Source organism: Oncorhynchus kisutch, linkage group LG19, assembly GCF_002021735.2.
Source record: "Oncorhynchus kisutch isolate 150728-3 linkage group LG19, Okis_V2, whole genome shotgun sequence".
NCBI classification, from domain to species: domain Eukaryota; kingdom Metazoa; phylum Chordata; class Actinopteri; order Salmoniformes; family Salmonidae; genus Oncorhynchus; species Oncorhynchus kisutch.
The window spans coordinates 31,689,092-31,713,310 of NC_034192.2; the positions used below are offsets into that span (position 1 = coordinate 31,689,092).

A 24,219-nucleotide genomic window follows, 5' to 3' on the forward strand; every position below is an offset into this window, starting at 1 on the left:
TGGTCAGGCAGGCGGGTACAGAGTCCAGAAAACAGGCAATGGTCAAAAACCGGGAGGACTAGCAAAAGAGAATAGAAGCAGGAGTACGGGAAAAACGCTGGTCGACTTGAAAAACATGCAAGACGAACTGGCACAGAGAGACAGGAAACACAGGAATAATAAGCGACACCTGGAGGGGGTGGAGACAATCACAAGGTGAAACAGATCAGGGTGTGACAGACAGATCTATAACTCACATTTCTATGTGAATTTTGTCAGGTCGCCCAAAAAGTTACATATTGCAGCTTTATAAGTTAATCTTCCGGCCTTATGTGGTATTCAGTCACGAAGATGCACAACGGGGGGAAAACCACATGCATGCACACATAAACACAGCTCTCCAACCCAAAGCTGAACAGTCCTATTTCCATGGCAACTAAGGTTGTCTCGAGTGTGCTTTTCCCAGTACACAGAAATACTATTTATTTTATATATTCAGTGCTCTTATTCAACTTTCCCTCTATTTGTCTGACCTCCAAGGGTCTTGCCCAATTATACCTTGTGTGTGTGACAGTAAACCTGACACCCTCTCTCTGGTGTAGTTTGGATTGTCCCCCATGAGTTGTCGATGAGTGTCATTTCCTGTCAAGAACTCGTATACCTCCTGCGCCTCGGCCTGTTGTTTCCGAAGTTTTACTTTGTTTTATTTTTATTTTTTTAAATATTTATTTCTTAAGTGTTTGTGTCAACACCTGCTACCAACTAGCCAGCTAGCTAGCTCGGTTGCCATGGAGCCCGCTTCGCCTGGAATAGAGAACAAATGTTTCCAGCACTGTAGAAGCTGTTTATTACGCTCTTGTCCAATGAGTTCCAATGCGGCAATTGATTGCTAGAGGAGGAGTACAGAAGTGTCTATGCTTAGCAAACAAAGCTCACGTCTGCGCAAACTTATGGGGAAAACGCAAATTGGAACTTTCTCATTCTTTACTCCTATGGCTGGATCCTGCTCGGGCCTGTTTCCCTGCCTTGTCATCTCTTGCTATCTGAATGCCCTGCGCTTCATGGATCTTGCCTGCCCAGGAGGTTGTCTCCATCTGCTTCTCTTTCTCCATCTTGTAGTGAAGTAGACGGAGAACAGCAGGAAGGTTGCTCCAATTAGCTCTGGTCCCATGTCACAAGTCGCGGAAACCAAAGGCAGCGGCTTGCTGCTAAGTGGAAGGGAGTGACTGTGAGAGGTTTGGAGCAGATTGACATAAGGAATAGCTTTACTGCACTGGTGCCTGATCTACCTGCACCTCCATCGCTGGGATTTCCTGTGTCTGCAACGGCGTTGCTGACTCCAGCTACGCTGACTCCAACTATGCCGACTCCAACTACGCCGACTCCAACTACGCCGACTCCAACTACGCCGACTCCAACTACGACGACTCCAACTATGCCGACTCCAACTATGCTGACTCCAGCAACGGCTTCGGAGTTAGTCTCTTATCCCGCTCCCTGGATCTGACAGGGCACTGACTGCTGTGGGAGGTCTAAACATATCGCCGGGAGCAGTGGGCGTATGCTATCCTGCTTTACGCTGGCCCGTGAAAGATTCAACAAATTGTGTAAGGGGTAGGAATGGGCGGATTTCTCCATTCCTTTCTCCAGCCATTGTATTGGGCACTTCAACGGTGAGAAATGTCTCAGTCCCTGTGGCAAAAACGTTGTGCTGTCCAGGAGCACAAGTACAAGACATCGATAAGCTGCTCCCATACATTTGAAACCAGTATTAGGAAATTGGGTCGATCATAGTTCATGTGTGATTCAATTACATTATGAAGGACAGCCCAGAACAGCTGAAGATGGATTTTAAAGAACTGATTGCGTCACTGCTTGACACCAACAAACACCCCATAATATCTGGCCCTCTGCCCTCCCTAAATCATGGCATTGAACGTTTCAGCAGACTTGTATCCCTCCGTAACTGGCTATGAAACTATCGCAGCTCTGTGGGTGTAACATTTATTGACAATTATTATACCTTCTGTAATGTAAGTAACCTAATTTTATGTCCCTCTAACTGCCATGAATGCCTCTGCTGATCCCACAGCTATTGTATGCAGTAATAATGTGCCTATGAACCAGCTCACCCTGCACTAACATAAATAACACCAGCATGTCTACTTCTGCTAAGCTCCCCGGTAAAGCAACGAAAACAATCAAGCATCCCAGAAAAGTGCTAAAAATAGCCCATGTTCACATATGTAGCCTAAGAAACAAGGTTCAAGAAGTCAATAACTTGTTAGTAACAGATGACATTCATATTCTAACTATCTCTGAAACTCACTTAGATAATACCTTTGATGATACAGTGGTAGCAATACAAGGTTATAACATCTACATAAAATACAGAAATGCCAAGGTTGCCAGGTGCACGGCGTTTCCTCCGACACATTGGTGCGGCTGGCTTCCGGGTTGGATGCGCGCTGTGTTAAGAAGCAGTGCGGCTTGGTTGGGTTGTGTGTCGGAGGACGCATGACTTTCAACCTTCGTCTCTCTCGAGCCCGTACGGGAGTTGTAGCGATGAGACAAGATAGTAGCTACTAAAACAATTGGATACCACGAAAATTGGGGAGAAAAAGGGGTAACATTAAAAATAAAAAAAATCCAATGGGGGAGGTGTCATGGTCTATATTAAGAACCACATTCCTGTAAAGCTTAGAGAGGATCTCGTGTTAAATACTGCTGAAGTAATGTGGCTACAGGTTCCATCTGCCTCACCTAAAGCCCATTATTGTGGGAAGCTGCTATAGACACACTCTACACACATCAAATCAAAGTTTATTTGTCACGTGCGCTGAATACAACCTTACAGTGAAATGCTTACTTACAGGCTCTAACCAATAGTGCAAAAAAGGTATTAGGTAAACAATAGGTAGGTAAAGAAATAAAACAACAGAAAAAGACAGGCTATAAAAGTAGCGAAGCTATAATACAGACACCGGTTAGTCAGGCTGATTGAGGTAGTATGTACATGTAGATATGGTTAAAGTGACTATGTACATTGTAATATTGATGAATGGTGGTATTATACATGTTGTATTGTAGATATGTAGTGGTGTAATAATATTATATGATGTACTGTTATCTTTTGTTTTATGTGCAACGTGCCTTAATTTGTCTGCCTTGGCAGCAGCTAAAGGGGATCCCTAATTAATACAAATACAAATCTATTCATCCATCGGTAAACTCCATTCCCTGAGGTTTGGTAAACATTCCGTACTCTTCTGCCCTGATAGTTAGCCTACCGGACGACACTCAATCAACAAATACTTTTCGAGAAATGAGATACAGTTGAAGTCAGACGTTTACGTACACTAAGGTTGGAGTCATTAAAACTCGTTTTTCAACCACTCCACACATTTCTTGTTAACAGACTATCGTTTTGGTATGTCGGTTAGGGCATCTACTTTGTGCATGACACAAGTCATTTTTCCAACAGTTGTTTACAGACAGATTATTTCACTTATAATTCACTGTATCACAATTCCAATGGGTCAGAAGTTTACATACACAAAGTTGACTGTGCCTTTAAACAGCTTGGAAAATTCCAGAAAATGATGTCATGGCTTTAGAAGCTTCTGATAGGCTAATTGACATCATTTGAGTCAATTGGAATTGTACCTGTGGATGTATTCCAAGGCCTACCTTCAAACTCAGTGCCTCTTTGCTTGACATCATGGGAAAATAAAAATAAAAATCGGCCAAGAACTCAGAAAAAAATTATAGACCACAAGTCTGGTTCATCCTTGGGAGCAATTACCAAACGCCTGAATATGCCACGTTCATTAGTACAAGCAATAGTACGCAAGTATAATCACCATGGGACCACGCAGCCATCATACCGCTCAGGAAGGAGACGTGTTCTGTCTCCTAGAGATGAACGTACATTGGTGCGAAAAGTGCAAATAAATCCCAGAACAGCAAAGGCCCTGGTGAAGATGCTGGAGGAAACAGGTACAAATGTATCTATATCCACAGTAAAACGAGTCCTATTTCGACATAACCCAAAAGGCCGCTCAGCAAGGTAGAAGCCACTGCTCCAAAACAGACATAAAAAAGACAGACTATGGTTTGCAACTGCACATGGGGACAAAGATCGTACTTTTTGGAGAAATATCCTCTGGTCTGATGAAACAAAAATAGAACTGTTTGCCCATAATGACCATCGTTATGTTTGAAGGAAAAAGGGGGAGGCTTGCAAGCCGAAGAACACCATCCCAACCGTGAAGCATGGGGGTGGCAGCATCATGTTGTGGGGGTGCTTTGCTGCAGGAGGGACTGGTGCACTTCTCAAAATATATGGCATCATGAGGGAGGAAAATTATGTGGATATATTGAAGCAACATCTCAAGACATCAGTCAGGAAGTTAAAGCTTGGTCACAAATGGATCTTCCAAATGGACAATGACCTCAAGCATACCTCCAAAGTTGTGGTAAATGGTTTAAAGACAACAAAGTTGTCACGTTCTGACCTTTATTTCCTGTGTTTTGTATTTAGTTAGTATGGTCAGGGCGTGAGTTGGGTGGGCAGTCTATGTTTGTTTTTCTCTAATTTGGGTATTTCTATGTTTCGGCCTAGTATGGTTCTCAATCAGAGGCAGGTGTCATTAGTTGTCTCTGATTGAGAATCATACTTAGGTAGCCTGGGTTTCACTGTGTGTTTGTGGGTGATTGTTCCTGTCTTTGTGTTTGCACCAGATGGGACTGTTTTAGGTTTTCTCACATTTGTTGTTTTTGTTAGTTATCTCATGTGTAGTTTCTTTATAAATTAAAGAATATGAATAACCACAACGCTGCGCTTTGGTCCGCCTCTCCTTCAGATGAAGAAAACCATTACAGAATCACCCACCAACCAAGGACCAAGCGGCGTGGTAAACAGCAGCGACGACAGCAGCAGCAGCGGCCAGCATCACAGGAGGAATGGACATGGGAGGATGTATTGGACGGCAAGGGTTGCTACACCTGGGAGAAGATCCTGGCGGGAAAGGATCGCCTTCCATGGGAACAGGTGGAGGCAGCTAGGAGAACAGAGGCAGCCGGAGAGAGGAGCCGGCGATATGAGGAGGCAGCACGGCAGTGCGACAGGTACGAGAGGCAGCCCCAAAAAAATGTTGGGGGGGGGCAGACGAGGTGTGGTACTAAGCCAGGTAGCAGACCTGAGCTCACGCCTCGTGCTTATTATAAACAGCGCATTACTGGTCAGGCACCGTGTTATGCGGTTAAGTGCACGGTGTCGCCAGTGCGTGCCCATAGCCCGGTGCGCTATAGGGCAGCCCCCCGAAAGTGCCATGCGAGTGTGGGCATTGAGCCAGGGCATATGGTGCCTGCTCAGCGGGTCTGGTCGCCGGTACGCAGTTTTGGTCCAGGTTATCCTGCGCCGGCTCTGCGTGCTGTGTCTCAGGGGCGCTGGGAGGGTGCAGTGCGTCCTCTGCCTGCGCTCCGCTCGTGCCGGGCAAATGTGGGAGTGGAGCCTAGGGGAGAGGTGCGTGTAGTGAGCACTAGATCTCCCGTGCTTATCCACAGCCCGGTTCAACCTGTGCCTGCACTCTGGAGGGTCCGGGCTAGAGTAGTTGTCCAGCCTGGGGAAGTGGTGCCAAGGTTGCGCACCAGAGCTCCAGTGCTCCCCCACAGCCCGGTCCTTCAGGTGCCTCCTACTAACACCAAGCCTCCTGAAGGTCTCCCCAGCCTGGTGGTTCCTGTGGCAGCCCCACGCACCAGGCTGTCTCTCCGTCTCCTCCCTGCAGGTGGTCCCGCCTGTCCGGCGCCGCTGCCGGAGCCTCCCGCCTGTCCGGAGCCTCCCGCCTGTCCGGCGCCGCTGCAGGAGCCTCCCGCCTGTCCGGCGCCGCTGCCGGAGCCTCCCGCCTGTCTGGAGCCTCCGGCCTGTCCGGCGCTGCTGCCGGAGTCTCCCGCCTGTCCGGCGCTGCTGCCGGAGTCTCCCGCCTGTCCGGCGCCGCTGCCGGAGCCTCCCGCCTGTCCGGCGCCGCTGCCGGAGCCTCCCGCCTGTCCGGCGCCGCTGCCGGAGCCTCCCGCCTGTCCGGAGCCTCCCGCCTGTCCGGCGCCGCTGCCGGAGCCTCCCGCCTGTCCGGCGCCGCTGCCGGAGCCTCCCGCCTGTCCGGCGCCGCTGCCGGAGCCTCCCGCCTGTCCGGCGCCGCTGCCGGAGCCTCCCGCCTGTCCGGAGCTGCTGCCGGAGTCTCCCGCCTGTCCGGCGCTGCTGCCGGAGTCTCCCGCCTGTCCGGCGCCGCTGCCGGAGTCTGAGGCGCCAGAGCCTCTCAGCCCAGAGGCGCCAGAGCCCCTCAGCCCAGAGGCGCCAGAGCTTCTGCCCCTCTGTCCAGAGCTTCTGCCCCTCTGTCCAGAGCTTCTGCCCCTCTGTCCAGAGCTTCTGCCCCTCTGTCCCGAGCTGCCCCTCTGTCCCGAGCTGCCCCTCTGTCCAGTGGGGTCATTGAGAGGGGTGGCCATGATGAGAAAGCCACGGAGGCGGACAATAAGGCGGACTAAGACAATGGTGAAGTGGGGTCCTGCGCCAGAGCCGCCACCGCGGACAGACGCCCACCCAGACCCTCCCCTATAGGTCAAGGTTTTGCGGCCGGAGTCCGCACCTTTGGGGGGGGGGGGGTACTGTCACGTTCTGACCTTTATTTCCTGTGTTTTGTATTTAGTTAGTATGGTCAGGGCGTGAGTTGGGTGGGCAGTCTATGTTTGTTTTTCTATAATTTGGGTATTTCTATGTTTCGGGCCTAGTATGGTTCTCAATCAGAGGCAGGTGTCATTAGTTGTCTCTGATTGAGAATCATACTTAGGTAGCCTGGGTTTCACTGTGTGTTTGTGGGTGATTGTTCCTGTCTTTGTGTTTGCACCAGATGGGACTGTTTTAGGTTTTCTCACATTTGTTGTTTTTGTTAGTTATCTCATGTGTAGTTTCTTTATAAATGAAAGAATATGAATAACCACAACGCTGCGCTTTGGTCCGCCTCTCCTTCAGATGAAGAAAACCATTACAAAAGTAAAGGTATTGGAATGGCCATCACAAAGCCCTGACCTCAATACTATAGAAAATGTGTGGGCAGAACTGAAAAAGCATGTGTGAGCAATGAGGCCTACCAACCTGACTCAGTTACACCAGCTCTGTCAGGAGGAATGGGCCAAAATTCACCCAACTTATTGTGGGAAGCTTGTGGAAGGCTACCCAAAATGTTTGCCCCAATTGAAACCATTTAAAGTCAATGCTACCAAATACTAATTGAGTGTATTTAAACTTCTGACCCACTGGGAACGTGATGAAAGAAATAAAAGCTGAAATAAATCCTTCTCTCTACTATTATTCTGACATTTCACATTCTTAAAATAAAGTGGTGATCCTAACTGACCTAAGACAGGGAATTTTTACTAGGATTAAATATCAGGAATTGTGAAAACCTCCTCCCCCTCTCTCAGGTATTTGTTGCATTGTCTTTCTCTCCTTCTATGTGTGTGTGTGTGTGTGTGTGTGTGTGTGACCAGGTGACACTGGAAGCAGTTTAGCAGCGTGTAATTAGCTGTGTGCTTATCTCTTCTCTTCCTGCTTGGTCCCCAGGCCCCCTACAGCCTACTAGTGACCCAGCCAAAACCACCCTCTAATCAACAACAGGCACAGAGCAGACACTTACCATGCTCTGTTATTCACCTCTGCTACTTGTTTGTGATCTTTAAAGAGAAGGCCATGTGGTGCTGTGGGGTACATGCTAACAAGGCAGCTCTGGTCCCTCTGCCTCATGGCTCACTGGAGCGAACACCTGCGCATCCCCCCGTCCCCGTCCCGTCCTGATCGCAGCAGTTTTAGGAAGCCAAAATGGCATCCTAAGCAGAATATCCTATAAGACACTGGGTCCTTGTTGTATTGATTTTGCGCTGTAAACAAACTGGTCCATGGTCAGTGTTGATGTTAGGAGGTTAATGGAAAGGGTGAGAGCAAGGAGAGCTGACCTGAGATCAGCCCTTATGGGAGATGGCTAGCTTCTTGTATGGCTTGACTCAGCAAAACATATTTCTGAAGAAAGAAAAGAGCACAATCCACTCTGCTTTTACCAATCATGTCAAAGTGGGACAGAAACATTTATATGCATTCAATAATACATCTGAGCCTTAGAACCAAATATTCTGGAGTGGATGTGATTTCCATAAGAGCACTGTGGTAAAAAAAAAAATGTCTCTCATAGAAACAGAAACGTTTTTGTTTTTTGGCAGCAGGGACACTCAGTTCTGATGGAGGTAAGCTGTATTGCGGCTGAAGGGAAGTAAGGGCTTTGTGTATACAGCACACATTGAGAGAGGCCTGATCATGCATACTCTACATCACCTCTACATCAATTGAGGTGTCTTTTGCGTCACGACCCACGATAAGGGTTGAACGGTGAAAAAAACGTACACAGACCAAAGCATAAGTAAAATATCGAATCTTGGCAGTGGAGAGAGAATTTTTCCATTTTAAAGCGACAGTCAGCAGTTGAAACAATAACAAAAGTGTTTTCTCTGCTACCTGTTTATGTAAAAAGCTGAGGGATGGGGCTGGAGAAATGTAACCACTCTCAATTTCACATACAGCGCAATGGAGGCAAGGACTGAAACCTTTTTCATCTATATAGTGTTTGTTTAGATTGACATTGTTTACAAACATCGGGGTACATCAGTTGAACTTAGCTCATGATGCATTTCTAGGTTTATTCTTTAAGAATCAATGGGTGCACATCATTACTTTATAAGTCCAAACATTGTATGTAGCTACTACAGATTGCCCCTTTCAAGCTAATTCTATACATTTTGTCATGGAGCTCAAATAAATGTTGCACTTTTTTCTGCAATTCAATACATTTTGCCATGGAGCGGAGAGAAGAATGTTCTGTTTTTAAGCAAATTTTCTGCAATTCTATGCATTTTGACATGGCTAATGCTTATACTCTAAACATTCTAACAAAATCATTGGGGGCCTGATTGTCTAGCTTTAATTTAGTTGATTGTGAGTTCTCAAAGACTTTAGGCTATTATTTAAAAAATATATAATTATCTTTTTAAAATACTTTTAATTTGGTGTAAGTTGTTGAAGTTTACATTGAAAGAGTTTTTTCCATTCCAAATTTAAATAGATAAAAATGGACCCATGCCGCGACCCACAGTTTGGGAACCATTGCTCTACAGTATGTCCCCCACACACGCACCTCTGTCCCTGGCCTGTCAGCTTTGTCTCTGGCCTGTCTGTAGCACAGTAATAGGGCTATGAGAAGACATTCCCTCTCGCCTCTATTAAATGACTGTAGTGAGCTGAATGTGGGTCTTGAAATTATGTTGCTGCCCTCCCAAGATGTAATACCCATCCAATTATAGAAACATACAGAGGCACTCATATCTCTCAGACATATCCTCTGGCTCCAGTGGTATTATTTAATTTGGGGAAAATTGCTATTGAAAGTAGTGTGATATTTAGGTTGAGATCACACACATTTAGGAGAAGTGTATCTACTGCGACACTAAAACGCCTGAATCCAGTTTTGTTGGGAGAACGTTACAGTATTTGAGGAAAGTCAAAACATTGAATGAGGCACATGAGGGATTATATCACAGAGTCAAAGTCGACCTTCCTTCCAAACACACTGCATGGCACTGCAGCGCTCCAGTGAGCGGCACCCAGCGACGGGAAGGGGGTGGATGTGTGTGCTGCGTACGTAATCCCTGTCGACTCGTCCTCAGCCCCCGCTGGGGACGATTATGTCTCATCGCAAAAAGCACTCCTGAACAATCGCACTGGCCTCTCTCTCTCTCTCAGGACTGTCTCAATAACCTCTCTGTTCCCTTGTAAAATATTTCACAAGACAAAGACAAAAACATTTTTCATATTTATTGTGAACATGATCCCTTGCTGATCCATCAATTGACGTTTGTCTTGCTTTCTTTCTTGGATGCCTGTGTTAATAAGAAAGAGCCATAGAAAGAGAGAGAGACAATGAGAGAGCCGAGTGTGTCAGAGAGAGAGAGAGAGAGAGAGAGAGACAATGAGAGAGCCGAGTGTGTCAGAGAGAGAGAGAGAGAGAGAGAGAGAGAGAGAGACAATGAGAGAGCCGAGTGTGTCAGAGAGAGAGAGAGAGAGAGAGAGAGAGAGACAATGAGAGAGCCGAATGTGTCAGAGAGAGAGAGAGAGAGAGAGAGAGAGAGAGAGAGAGAGAGAGAGAGAAGAAAGAGAGAGAATCACTCAGATTGGCACGGTCCCTAATGAAGCCTACTTCAGTACTGCTGGGTGAGAATTCTAATGCAGTGTTGATTCAAAATTGCATTGTCAGAGGTTACCAGCTAATGAGCAGAGCTGTATAATGAACACAATTATCTACGGAGCAAGGAATCTTTGAACACCTATATATTTATATATATATATATTTAGTTCTCTCATGGTTGCCCCTCTCCGCCAGAGTAGGTAGCCCCTCTCTGTGTCCACGCAAGCCGCTTGTCGCCCTCATGTCAGGAGACGGGATCGGAATTTCGCAAATACGGGTGAGACTGTCACCCAGCGGAATGTAAAGAGATCGAGTTGGGCAGCGGAGCACTGGGAAAGTGGGTCATTCTCATTGGGTGCTGAGGAGAGGGGGTGGTGGAAGAGTGTGTGGTGAGTCTGTAGCAGAGTTGGCCTACAGAGAAAGAGTGTCACTCAAGAAAAGCTATTATAATCTCTTTACTCGTCACAATTACTTGGATGTTTTCCCTTCCCTATATGTAAACATGACTCACGGCTATATTTGTGTACAGCTGCGACGAGGAGATTTGACCAAGTACTGGGGTCTTAACGCCTCTTAGCATTTCATATGTTTTGGTTTCTGTTGCATAGCAGTGCAGTGCATAACAAGGTGATCATATTTCACATAGTTGTCCACAGGTCATTTGAAATGCAGTGGGCTAGGTCTTTTATATAAAGGAATTTGACATAATTATGTAGATCATACTCTACCACTACCTCTTATGTCCTCTTACTTGTGATTATAATAGATGGAAGGACTAAATAGGATTCTGTTTCACATTTATACCTTCCATGCAGTTTACATGAATACATTAGGGAGAGGAGAGAAGGATAGGAAGCTATTGAAGATTAAATTACACCACACCAAGGTTACACCACACCATGTTTGGTCGTTGTGTTGTTTTTGGGTTGTTTCTGTTTGTTTGTGTTTATAACATATCCTTTGGCTCCAATGACATTGGTCGTATACAGTACCAGTCAAACATTTGGACACACCTACTCATGCGTGTCATTTTCTCAACCAGCTTCATGAGGTAGTCCCCTGGAAAGCACTTCAATTAACAAGTGTGCCTTGTTAAAAGTTAATTTGTGGATTTTCTGGCAAGAACAGCTCAAATAAGCAAAGAGAAACAACAGTCCATCATTACTTTAAGACATGAAGGTCAGTCAATTTGGAACATTTCAAGAACCTTGAAAGTTTCTTCAAGTGCAGTCGCAAAAACCATCAAGCACTATGGTGAAACTGGCTCTCATGAGGACCGACACAGGAAAGGAAGACCCAGAGTTACCTCTGATGCAGAGGATAAGTTCATTAGTTACCAGCCTCAGAAATTGCAGCCCAAATAAATGCTTCACAGAGTTCAAGTAACAGACACATCTCAACATCAACTGCTCAGAGGAGACTGCGTGAATCAGGCCTTCATGGTCGAATTTCTGCAAAGAAACCACTACTAAAGGACACCAATAAGAAGAAGAGACTTGCTTGGGCAGAGAAGCACGAGTAATGGACATTAGACCGGTGGAAATCTGTTCATTGGTCTGATGAGTCCAAATGTTAGATTTTTGGTTCCAACCACCATGTCTTTGTGAGACGCAGAGTAGATGAACGGATGATCTCCGCATGTGTGGTTCCCACAGTGAAGCATGGAGGAGGTGTGATGGCGTGGGTGTGCTTTGCTGGTGACACTGTCAGTGATTTATTTAGAATTCAAGGCACACTTAACCAGCATGATCACCACAGCATTCTGTAGCGAAATGCCATCCCATCTGTTTTGTGCTTAGTGGGACGATCATTTGTTTTTCAACAGGACAATGACCCTAAAACACCTCCAGGCTGTGTAAGGGCTATTTGACCAAGAAGGAGGGTGATGGAGTACTGCATCAGATGACCTGGCCTCCACAATCACCCGACCTCAACCCAACTGAGATGGTTTGGGATGAGTTGGACTGCAGATTGAAGGAAAGGCAGCCAACGAGTGCTCAGCATATGTGGAAACTCCTTCAAGACTGTTGGAAAAGCATTCTTCATCAAGATAGTTAAGAGAATGCCAAGAGTGTGCAAAGCTGTCATAAAAGCAAAGGGTGGCTACTTTGAAGAATCTCAAATATGTTTTGATTTGTTTAAAAAGGATCCTCCCCTTTTCTTCAGTGTTTGCATAAATCACATACCCAAATCTTACTGCCTGTAGCTAAGGATACGCATATTCTTGATACCATTTGAAAAGAAACACTTTGAAGTTTGTGGAAATGTTAAATGAATGTAGGAGAATTAGATTAGATATGTCAAAAGATAATACAAAGAAAAAAACACTGATCAAATGAACCATTGCATTTCTGTTCAAAATTATGTATCAAGACTGCCCAAATGTGTCTAATTGGTTCATGACTGTACACTCTCCATAAACAATATCATGGTATTATTTCATTGTAATAGCTACTGTAAATTGGACAGTGCAGTTAGATTAACAAAAATTTAAGCTTTCTGCCTATATCAGATATGTCTATATCCTGGGAAATTTTCTTGTAGTTTACAACCTCGTGCTAATAACATTAGCCTACATTCGCTCAACCGTCCTACGGGGGACCCACCGATCCCATAGAGCAGGGGTGGGCAACTCCAGTCCTCGAGGGTCTGATTGGTATCACACTGTTTCTCCATCCCTAGCAGACACAGCTCATTAATCAAATTGCATTATAAACTGAAGATCATGATTAGGTGATTGGAGTCAGGTGTGTTAGCTGGGGCAAAATCAGTGACATCAACTAGGCCCTGGATGTAATGCTCCGGGTGTCGTGGGTGTGGAGTCAAATGCAGGAGACAGAGTTTTCAATGCTGTGCGTCTTTTAATAGCACCTAACGCACCACAGGGTGCTCACAAAAGTTACGTTCCCAAACACAGGGAATCAAAATGTACAATGGGACAAATCACGACCAGGCACAAACACGTACCTCTACAACAGAGCCGAAGGTTACATTGAAATAATCCCGCACAACAACCAGGCGGGCCGGCTGTCTAATAAAGACAAACTAATTAACCATACACAGGTGCTACCACTAAACATACAAGGAGGGGGAGGAAAAACAATCAGTGGCAGCTAATAGGCCGGTGACGACGACCGCCGAGCGCCACCCGCCCGGGAAGGGGAAACACCCTCGGTCGGACTCGTGACACTGGAGGACTGGAATTGCCCACCGGTGCTGTAGAGGTTTTAACACTTTTTGGGTTACTGCATGATTCCAAATTTGCTAATTCATAGTTTTGATGTCTAATTCTACGATGTAGAAAATAGTAAAAATAAAGAAAAACCCTTGAATGAGTAGGTTTGTCCAAACTTTTGACTGGTACTGTATATACATACATATAATACATATACAGTTGAACTTGGACGTTTACATACACCTTAACCAAATAAATTTAAACTCAGTTTTTCACAATTCCTGACAGTTAATCCGAGTAAAAAATCCCGGTCTTAGGTCAGGTAGGATCACCACTTTATTTTAAGAATGTGAAATGTCAGAATAATAGTAGAGAGAATGATTTATTTCAGCTTTTATTTATTTCATCACATTCCCAGTGGGTCAGAAGTTTACATAAACAATTTAACCACATACTAATTGAGTGTAACTTGGGTCAAACATTTCGGGGTAGCCTTCCACAAGCTTCCCAAAATAAGTTGGGTGAATTTTTGGCCAATTCCTCCTGACAGAGCTGGTGTAACTGAGTCAGGTTTGTAGGCCTCCTTGCTCGCATACGCTTTTTCAGTTCTGCCCACACATTTTCTATAGACTTGAGGTCAGGGCTTTGTGATGGCCACTTCAATACCTTTACTTTGTTGTCCTTAAGCCATTTTGCCACAATTTTGGAAGTATGCTTGGGGTCAATGTTCATTTGGAAGACCCATTTGCGACCAAGCTTTAACTTCCTAACTGATGTCTTGAGACGTTGCTTCAATATATCCACATAATTTTCCTACCTCATGATGCCATCTAGTTTGTGAAGTGCACCAGTCCCTCCTGCAGAAAAGCACCCCCACAACATGATGCTGCCACCCCCGTGCTTCACAGTTGGGATGGTGTTTTTCAGCTTGCAAGCCTCCCCCTTTTTCCTTCAAACATAACGATGGTCATTATGGCCAAACAGTTCTATTTTTGTTTCATCAGACCAGAGGACATTTCTCCAAAAAGTACGATCTTTGTCCCCATGTGCAGTTGCAAATCATAGTCTGGCTTTTTTTATGGCGGTTTTGGAGCAGTGGCTTCTCCCTTGCTGAGCGGCCTTTCAGGTTATGTCGAAATAGGACTCATTTTACTGTGGCTATAGATACATTTGTACCTATTTCCTCCAGCATCTTCACAAGGTCCTTTGCGGTTGTTCTGAGATTTATTTGCACTTTTCGCACCAATGTACGTTAATCTCTAGGAGACAGAACGCGTCTCCTTCCTGGGCTGAATGACGGCTGCGTGGTCCCATGTTGTTTATACTTGCGTACTATTGTTTTTACCTTCAGGGGTTTGGAAATTGCTCCCAAGGATGAACCAGACTTGTGGAGGTCTACAATTTTTTTTCTGAGGACTTGGCTTTCTTCTGATTTTCCCATGATGTCAGTTTGAAGGTAGACCTTGAAATACATCCACAGGTACACCTTCAATTGACTCAAATGATGTCAATTAGCCTATCAGAAGCATTTAAAGCCATGACATAATTTTCTGGAATTTTCCAAGGTGTTTAAAAGCACAGTCAATTTAGTGTATGTAAACTTCTCACCCACTGGAATTGTGATACAGTGAATTATAAGTGAAATAATCTGTCTGTAAACAATTGTTGGAAAAAGTACTTGTGTCATGCACAAAGTAGATTTCCTAACAGACTTGCCAAAACTATTGTGTGTTAACAAGAAATGTGTGGAGTGGTTGAAAAATTAGTTTCAATGACTTCAATCTAAGTGTATGTAAACTTCTGACTTAAACTGTACATACATACATACATACATACATACAGTACTAGTCAAAAGTTGATACACCTACTCATTACAGTGTTTTTATTTGTACTATTTTCTAGTTGTTTAGAGTCTGTTGTATCATATTGTTATGATAGTACTGTAAGATAACATATTTGATATTGCACATGAAATCAAACTCCTGTTCTGCAATGGTGAATGTTTTTTAATCTTTCCTCGCTTGGCAGATATTTATGAGGTGCGTGTGTGCATGTGTCCATCAGTGGACCATGTCAGTCTGTCCTTGCCTTGCCAACACGTCCTGTTGCGACCACGACAGGTGCTCATGAATATGAACCAGCCAGCCAACCTTTTAAGGCAGTGGTGTATTAATCATACCCAAATTCCTACTATAATAATAATACTGATGGGCCCAATGGTCACCTTCACCTGAATATTCATGACAAATGTCATCATATCCTTTCATTCTAAAATAGAGAATAGACTGATGCCTAATGTTTTGCTGTGGTCTTTGTGGTTTCTCTTCAGGGGCTGTGCTATATTCATGCCCATTCTGTCATATTCTCCAAACTGACAGCAGGTGAGTGTGATTTCCATTGTGACAGTCAGGCAGAGACGAGACAGAGAGAGACAGAGACAGAGACAGAGACAGAGACAGAGACAGAGACAGAGACAGAGACAGAGAGAACCATTAGTGTACTTGTATTAGGGAGGGTTAGTGATGGAGGCTGTCACAGTTGTTATAGAGAATGGTTGTTCTCTGCAGCCAAACACAATAATATCATACTGGTGTAATTTACCAGCTGCGTGACAACTATGAGCGTGGCACACAAGGCTATTATGACAATGTAGCAATTGTAATACATACTGAGTTCTATTTGCACTTTGGGAATTCAGAAACCATGTGTCAATCCACTCACTTTTGGCAAGAAGCTTTCAGATTTGTAGGCTTATATAGGGGTGCTTGTACATGCATTCAGCTATTATGATCCATAAAGCCTCACCATCTGGTTTGGGGCTGTTCCTTCAACTGTCCACCCCCCCACCCCCCCACCCCCCCACCCCCCACCCCACTCACCTCCTCACAACCTGCTTAGTTTTAATCACCCTGAGAGATTCCGCACTGACATAACAATTGTTTCACTCACTTTCTCACAAATGAAGAAGGACATGTTGGGAGAAAAACACGAGAGAAGGAAAGAGTGAGGGGAACAAGACGTCACATGACACGCTTGACTTTAACTCGTCCCTGTCCAATGGCATCTCTTAACCAACCCCGAGCCCATCCAGCGTTCGCCCTCTCCCTCTCTTGGTAACCAATCTATCCTCTCCCCACAAAACACAAACCGAGGCAGGGAGGAAGCTGTATAGCCTACGACCTGGAGAGAAACAGATAGCGCTACCGGAGAGGAGACGGATCTCTGAACCTTCTATCAATTTTCTCTCTCTCCCACCCCACGCTTCGGGTCTGGATCGATATTCCCGTCGGGGGATCGGTTGGAGTAGAAGGCACTCAAAACCGATACTTGTCGACCTTTCCTGGATATAAGAACGTGCGCGAGGAGGAACCGGCGGTGAACCAGTGTACCCTTGTCTACCCTTTCTCGGCCCGCGCTCTACCCGATAAATCCACTTGTTACAGCGCGCTTTAAGAACCCACTTGGACCAGCCAGACGAGATAAATTGCGTGCGTGTAAGGATGGTCTTATGAAACTTTACCATCTAGGCTATACCAAGTAGCACCATTTAGCGACATTACGTGAACTTACAGTCCAGATAGGCCAGGTGTTTACGGTAAGAAATCTCAACGAAGAAATCCGAGTATTCAAATCGCTAGTTCTGTCCTCATGATCTCGACATTATACAGCCGGAGAAAGCTCCTGGCGGTTTACGTCACTGGTAACGAGTCTAGACAACCTCTGGTGATTTTTAGTGACTTCGACATATCAGGATATACGAATTCAGTTCTGCGGCTAAATTAGTGACTCAAGGACATATGGTCTGTAGGCGCAGGGGATTTAGTGCCAAAACAACACTGCCTCTCCAGAGCGCGTTCTCCCCGGGAGAGATTGGATAGAGCGGTCAGAGTCTGAGGAATGCGGGCACTGTTTCCCTGGATCTCCACCTCACCTGCGGAGACTCTCCGCTGCACACACCAAAGTAAGTAGCGGACTCGTACGGGTATTATTGACTCAACACTCACTTTTATCTTTGCCTTCTTGACATACTCCATGTCTTCCTTGTGCGTCATTGTCTTTCACACGGGTCTGTAGCTAAATTGCGTTGTTCTCATGATCGTTTGCGAATCGTTCCTTTAGTCTACATTTGCATGATTGAACGTTATGGTAGCCTATCGTTACATTGGTCTGTGATTAAAATCTGGTATTTTACTCCCCCTCCCAGTTGAACGTTGACCGGGTGACGCAAGCGGTCATGTTGAGGCAAATCCTGCTGAATTCCACCAACGCACCGGACTTCGACTTAGGGTTGGCCCATCAGACGCACGCGTCTGGGTCCGTGAACGCATCTAACGGCTCGGTGAGCATGGCGGGCCTGCTCAGGCCCACGGATAACAGGGGAGGACTGCGGGAGGGCGGAGAGCTGAACAAACCAGACCTGGCAACCTACGTGGTGATCTGTCTGGTTCTGTTTCTGCTCGTGCTGCTCATCGTCTTCTTCATCAACTGTCAGCTGAGGACCTCCTTTTTCGCCTCCATGCCCTACGATAGGTCTCTCAGAGAGGCCCGGACATCCTACAAGTAGAACCCGTTACCCCATCGGGTGGTAACGTTTGTACCAGGACTGGGTAACTTGTGTTATCAAATGTAGTCATGGAGGAATTTACGATTTTTGCCAACTGCATGGTCCAAACGCTGTGCGTAACCGTTAAGTGTTAATTTGGCACAATGAGATAGAGGCCTATTACGCACCATGTTCCAAACTGGACTAATGTCATTATGTGCATATAAATGTTTGTTTGTTTGTGTATATACAACATTTTGTATAACTGCACTGTAATGAATTTGCGCTATTATGTAGGCCTGTTGTGTAATTCTGCAGCTTAAAGTTTCATTCCTTGTCCTGTGTAAAACCATGATTAAATCTATATGATAAATATATGAACAACATATGGTGATGATGATAATCTGAAACAGATTGATAGTTGAACGTCGCAGAGACAAAGCGAGGTTTCATGACTGCAATCCTTGCTGATCACGTGCTTCCTTGGAGTTTTTTGTAATTTAGCCTTCACTCACAATACACGAGCGTAATTTCTCACGGAATGAATGGTTTAACGCTGATATAAATCGCCCAAGCCAAATTGGTTATCTTTTGGTTTTACACCGAGGTAAAATGTGTTTTATATAGGATATTTGGTTTTCCAAGCATGCCATGACTGACAATTGTATATTTTAAGTCAGGGGAGACCTTTTTGGTCTGGAATTTGTGAGAAAAGACAAATAGATTCGGATTTCAATCTTCAATATCTCTTATTCAAAGCAATGCCATGAACATGAGATATTCTGAATCTACACCTTTATTTTTATTTTGTATTATTCTGATTTCAATAACTCATAAACTAAGCCTACCACCACTATGGAAAGGATATATTCTCAATCAGGGGAGGATGGAGAACAATCCACATCTTAACATTTTTCAATTTATGAGAAAATTCATATCTTATTTAATAGCTCTTAAGCCAAACGTTCCATCACTATAAAAAAGATACACTGAGTATATCAAACATTAGGAACACCTTCCTAGTATTGAGTTACACCCCCCTTTTGCCCTCAGAACAGCCTCAATTCGTAGGGGCGAATTGAGATTCAACCGGGATACACCCGGGGAAAATGTTTAGCATAAAAAAATACAGCAGCGTTGCAGTTCTTGACAGAGAAACGGGTGCGCCTGACACCTACTACCATACCCCTGTTCAAAGGAACTGAAATATTCTGTCCTGCCCATTTCACCCTCTGAATGGCACACATACACAATCCATGTCTCAATTGTCTCAATGCTTAACAATCCTTATTTAACTTGTCTCCTCCACTTCATATACACTGATTGAAGTGGATTTAACAAGTCACATCAATAAGGGATCATAGCTTTCAACTGGATTCACCTTGATCAGTCTATGTCATGGAAAGAGCAGGTTTTCTTAATGTTTTGTACACTCAGTGTATAGTCCGAGTTAGGATGGAGAACAATCAACACCTTTTATTTTTTCCACAAAAATTTATTTCACCATTGATTCTTCAAAAGCTCTTAAACCAAGCGTTCCATCAGCTATTGATGATTGAAATCCGAATTTAAAAAATGAAATAAAATATTCAACATTCAACAAAGGTGTGGATTGTTCTCATCCTCCCCCGAGTCTGTTATTCGTTTATTAACCACTAAGGGGTAGCCTAACACCGGTGATTAGTCTTTCTCCTTGAAATCTAAGTAAAATTAGAAAATAATTATAACCTGAATCAAATCAGCAAGTTTATAAGGAGAAATGTATTTAGCATCTCACAGTGAAATTAATTTGTAGATTTGTTCTGTGGTTGTGTCTAGTTGGGTTCTAAAGGGATCTTGTCATAGTGAATGATTTTGGAGCTGAGCTGGAGTTGTGCTGGACCGAGTAAAATATGACCCCAAAAATATAGCGGAGGGGGTATTCTGAAATGATAGGCTACTTTTCTCAAGTCTTCATATCAATCACTTCATGTTTTTCTCTTTTTATTAAGCAAGAGATTATTCATTTGTTTTGCATCATTCTACTTCACACGTGATTGTGGTTCACATTTATCAAATTTACAAGAATGACTTTAAGGCCCTTCTACCCATCCATCTGTCATATCTCTCAGGTAATAGTTCTAGTGCGCATGGTCCTCCCCCACCCGTTCCAACTTGTTATGGCAGGAAGAAGCCTACCGTGGAAGGGTTTGAACGTTGTCAGTCGGGAAAGTTAACTTGTTCCAGTAATGGAAACGAATTTGAGATGACTGCAATATTGGAGTCTACAGCGATATAACAAAGAACAACTTGTTGTATAGAAAAATATTTTTGAAGTAGGAAGAACCGTATTTTTTTTTACCGAGTTTTAGCCTAGCTAGCTAGCATTACATTAGCCATCAGTCACTACCGCACAGACACTCAGAGAGGCACTCAATGTTTTTTTGGGAGGGGATTACGGACGACTCTCCTTGCGACTAAAATTGCACAACATTAGTTGTAATCGTAAAGTTTTGTTTGTTCCATCAACAGAGTCGTCAAGAGTAGCTACAATACGTTTTCTTTCCACTGTTTGGGGGTACTTTGAATTTCCCTCCTTTTTCAATCCCAGGCGGATGAAAAGGGGTTTGGGTTTGTTGTCTAGCACCAGTTAACTAGCCATTTGCTAATAGTTGTAGTCAGTTCTCAAGGGTACTTAGCTATACTTTTTGTTCTTCCCGTCGGGAAGGACAACTTTTGATAACTTTGTATCGAGGCAAAGTCGGGAAATCACCGGGTGTGTTTGTGGATTTATTTTTGTTCTCCCTTTGAGGAAACTATCTCTACACAAATGGATCCTAATTCTGGGAATTCTGCCTCTGCCTCTGCTCCCAAAAGCAAGAAGGACAAGAAAGAAAAGAAAAACTATGAAGATGGAGACGGCAAAAAGAAATTTGTACGTATTCATTAAATATTTCACTGATTGTGAGTTAACTAATAATGCACTCCTGTTCAATGTTACTTGGGAACTCTTGAGTTGCTCCTGTTTTTGGTACAAGTGGCAGAAGTTGTCAGAACGTTACCACTTAGATCTCTACCTAACAACCCTGTTCGTTTATTTCATTTGCAGCCAGTTATTTCACAACATTCAGTGTGTTTTCGGACTACTCTGAAATCGGCTAGGCTAATGTCAACCGTGTTAACGTTACGTGGTTTGTGAAAAAATGAGGAAGTAACTAGTTAACGTTAGCTATCCTCATGTTAAAACTCTGAAGTGTTGCAACGAGCTTGACAATGTAGCAAACGGCTTGACTCGCGGTTTGGAAACAGTAACTGTAGCAAGTTAGCTAGCTACTTTTGGAGATGGTTCGGGTTTTTCACAGGTTGCTGTCGCAGGGTTGAACTTGGGTAAAGTTATAGTTTGAAGTACAGTACACATGGAATAAATGCCTTTCTCCACTTTCCCACGTAGGCAAACAATTTGCATGGTTTTACCTTGCGGGCGAGTATTCAGAAATGTCATTTACACATCAATGACGAAATAAACTTATATGAATGGGAAATGGATTTAAATAATATGCTACTTTGCATCGTAGAGTAAAACACTGACATGTGGTACATCACACTGATTTGAAATAGTCGCGTGGATGGCGATAGTGACGTCATAGCATTTAGTACCCATGGCAAGAATGGGTGATTCAGTGTGATATCTAGAAGAGAGAGCACGGGGAGTCACCCGTAATTGTTTGTCATCATGGAGAGTAACGTGTCATTTAACCCCTGGCTAGTCTAGCAACAGTTGGAAACTGATATTCGACAGACAAATGGTAACCATAGAGGCCCAAATACACACCTGGTCAACGAGCACAGCTCCCCACCCTATCACATGCTTTTGTAAGACCCCAACCCCCCTCCACCCTCTCTAGAAAGCCCTTCACTGTCCCTGTTCTGAAGGTGCCAGTGACAGATGTGCTCAGCCCAGGCTTCCTGCCATGCTCGCTAGAGCAGATGTTTGCAACTTGAATGATTTGGCCAAGTTCTATTGATAGGACGGTCACCTGGTCTGTCAACCTCTCCCATCTGGAGAGCTACTTGGTGTGCAGGCTTTTGATCCAACCCTGCCCAAATACACCAAAGTCAGCTTCTTTTTCTTTTTTTTTCTTTTTACAATGTGGGGTGTTCTGTCAGGGCTGAGGATGGTTATCTATTTCGTCTGTTTTGTGCTATATCATTATTTTACCTGCTGCGCAATGTCTCTAGCTCTCTCTCTTCTGGCAACGGCACACACCATGACTTTTCCAGGATTTTCATTGCTGACCAAAAATGAGCTATAACTGGGCAAATAGAGTGCGTTCAGAAATTATTTTTCCACATTTCTTTACATTAGTGTTTTCTGAAATTGATAACTTTTTTTTTTGCCTCAATCTACACACAATACTCAATGACAAAGAAACAGTTTTTTTTTATGTTTATGTATATCTGGAAAAAATATATTATCACATTTACATACCTATTCAGACCCTTTACCCAGTACTTTTGAAGCACATTTGGCAGCGATTACAGCTTCGTCTTCTTGGGTATGACGCTACTAGCTTGGCACACCTGTATTTGGGGAGTTTCTCCCATTCTTCTCTGCAGATCCTCTTAAGCTCTGTCAGGTTGGATGGGGAGCGTTGCTGCACAGCTATTTTCAGGTCTCTCCAGAGATGTTCGAGCGGGTTCAAGTTCAGACTCTGGCTTGGCCACTCAAGGACATTTTTAGACTTAACCAAAAGTGGCTTTGGAACATGTTGGTTGTGTGCTTAGCGTTGTTGTCCTATTGAAAGGTGAACCTTCGCCCCGGTCTGAGGTCCTGAGCACTCTGGAGCAGGTTTTGATCAAGGATCTCTTTGTACTTTGTTTCGTTCATCTTTCCTTCGATCCTGACTAGCTTCCCAGTCCATGCCTCTGAAAAACATCCCACAGCATGATGTTCCACCACCATGCTTCATCGTAGGGATGGTGCCAGGTTTCCTCCAAATGTTACACTAAGGCATTCAGGACAATGAGTAAAATCATAGTTTCATCAGACCAAGGAATCTAGTTTCTCATGGTGGTCTATATTCAGAACCACATTCCTGTGAAGGTTAGAGACGATCTAATGTTAAATACTGTTGAAGTAATATGGCTACAGGTTCATCTGCCTCACCTAAAGCCCATTCTTGTGGGAAGCTGCTATAGACTACCAAGTGCTAATAGGCAGTATCTGGCTAATGTGTGTGAAATGCTTGATAATGTATGTGATATCAACAGAGAAGTATATTTTCTGGGTGATTTTAAATATTGGCTGGCTCTCATCAAGCTGCCCACTCAGGAAAAAACTTCAAACTGTAACCAGTGGCTGCAACCTGGCTCAGGTTGTCAGTCAACCTACTAAGGTAGTTACAAACAGCACAGGAATTAAATCCTCAACATGTATTGATCACATCTTTACTAACGCTGCAGATATTTGCTTTAAAGCACTGTCCAAATCCATAGGATGTAGTGATCACAATATAATAACCATATCTAGGAAAACCAAAGTTCCAAAAAACCAAAGTTCTAATATAGTGTATAAGAGGTCATACAATATATATATATTTTTTTGTGATTCGTATGTTGGTGATGTAAAGAATATTTGCTGGTCTATGGTGTGTAATGAGGAGCAACCAGATGCTGCACTTGACGCATTTATGAAACTACTTATTCCATTTACTAATAAGCACGCACCGATTTTAAGAACATTATTATAAAGACTTCAATTTATGAGGAATTTAAAAATTGTATGGTTGAGAGGGATGAGGCGAAAGGTATGGCAATTAAGTCTGGCAGCCGAACTGATTGGCAAACATACCACAAATGAAGAAATCATGTGACTAAACTAAAGAAAAAGAAACTACACTATGAAACAACGAGAAATTATATAAAGAATGATAGTAAAAAGCTTTGGGGCACCTTAAATTACATTTCTGGAAAGAAATTGAGTCAGATGGCTCATCCATCACAAAGCCCACTGATATTGTAAACCACTTTAATGACTTTTTCATTGGCAAGATAAGCAAACTTAGGGATGACATGCCAGCAACAAACGCTGACACCACATCCAAGTATATCGGACCAAATTATGAAAGACAAGAATTGTACTTTTGTATTCCATAAAGTCAGCATGGAATAGGTGTAAAAAGGATTGTCTATCAACAATTACAAGCCACCGGTGTCTGACAATCTGGATGGACAATTACTGAGGATAATAGCAGATGATATTG

The 24,219-nt window shown here is 43.9% G+C and overlaps 1 protein-coding gene across 1 annotated transcript in view; it reads left to right on the forward strand.

Moving 5' to 3' along the window:
• Positions 1–20,117: 20,117 nt before the first annotated feature.
• Positions 20,118–24,219, forward strand: part of LOC109910116 (protein diaphanous homolog 1) — a 59,272-nt gene continuing 55,170 nt past the window's right edge. Inside the window, exon 1 of the mRNA XM_031797136.1 lies at positions 20,118–20,891. Coding sequence (XP_031652996.1) covers positions 20,787–20,891 — 105 coding nt within the window. The 5' untranslated portion in view covers positions 20,118–20,786. The remainder of the gene's footprint in view (positions 20,892–24,219) is intronic.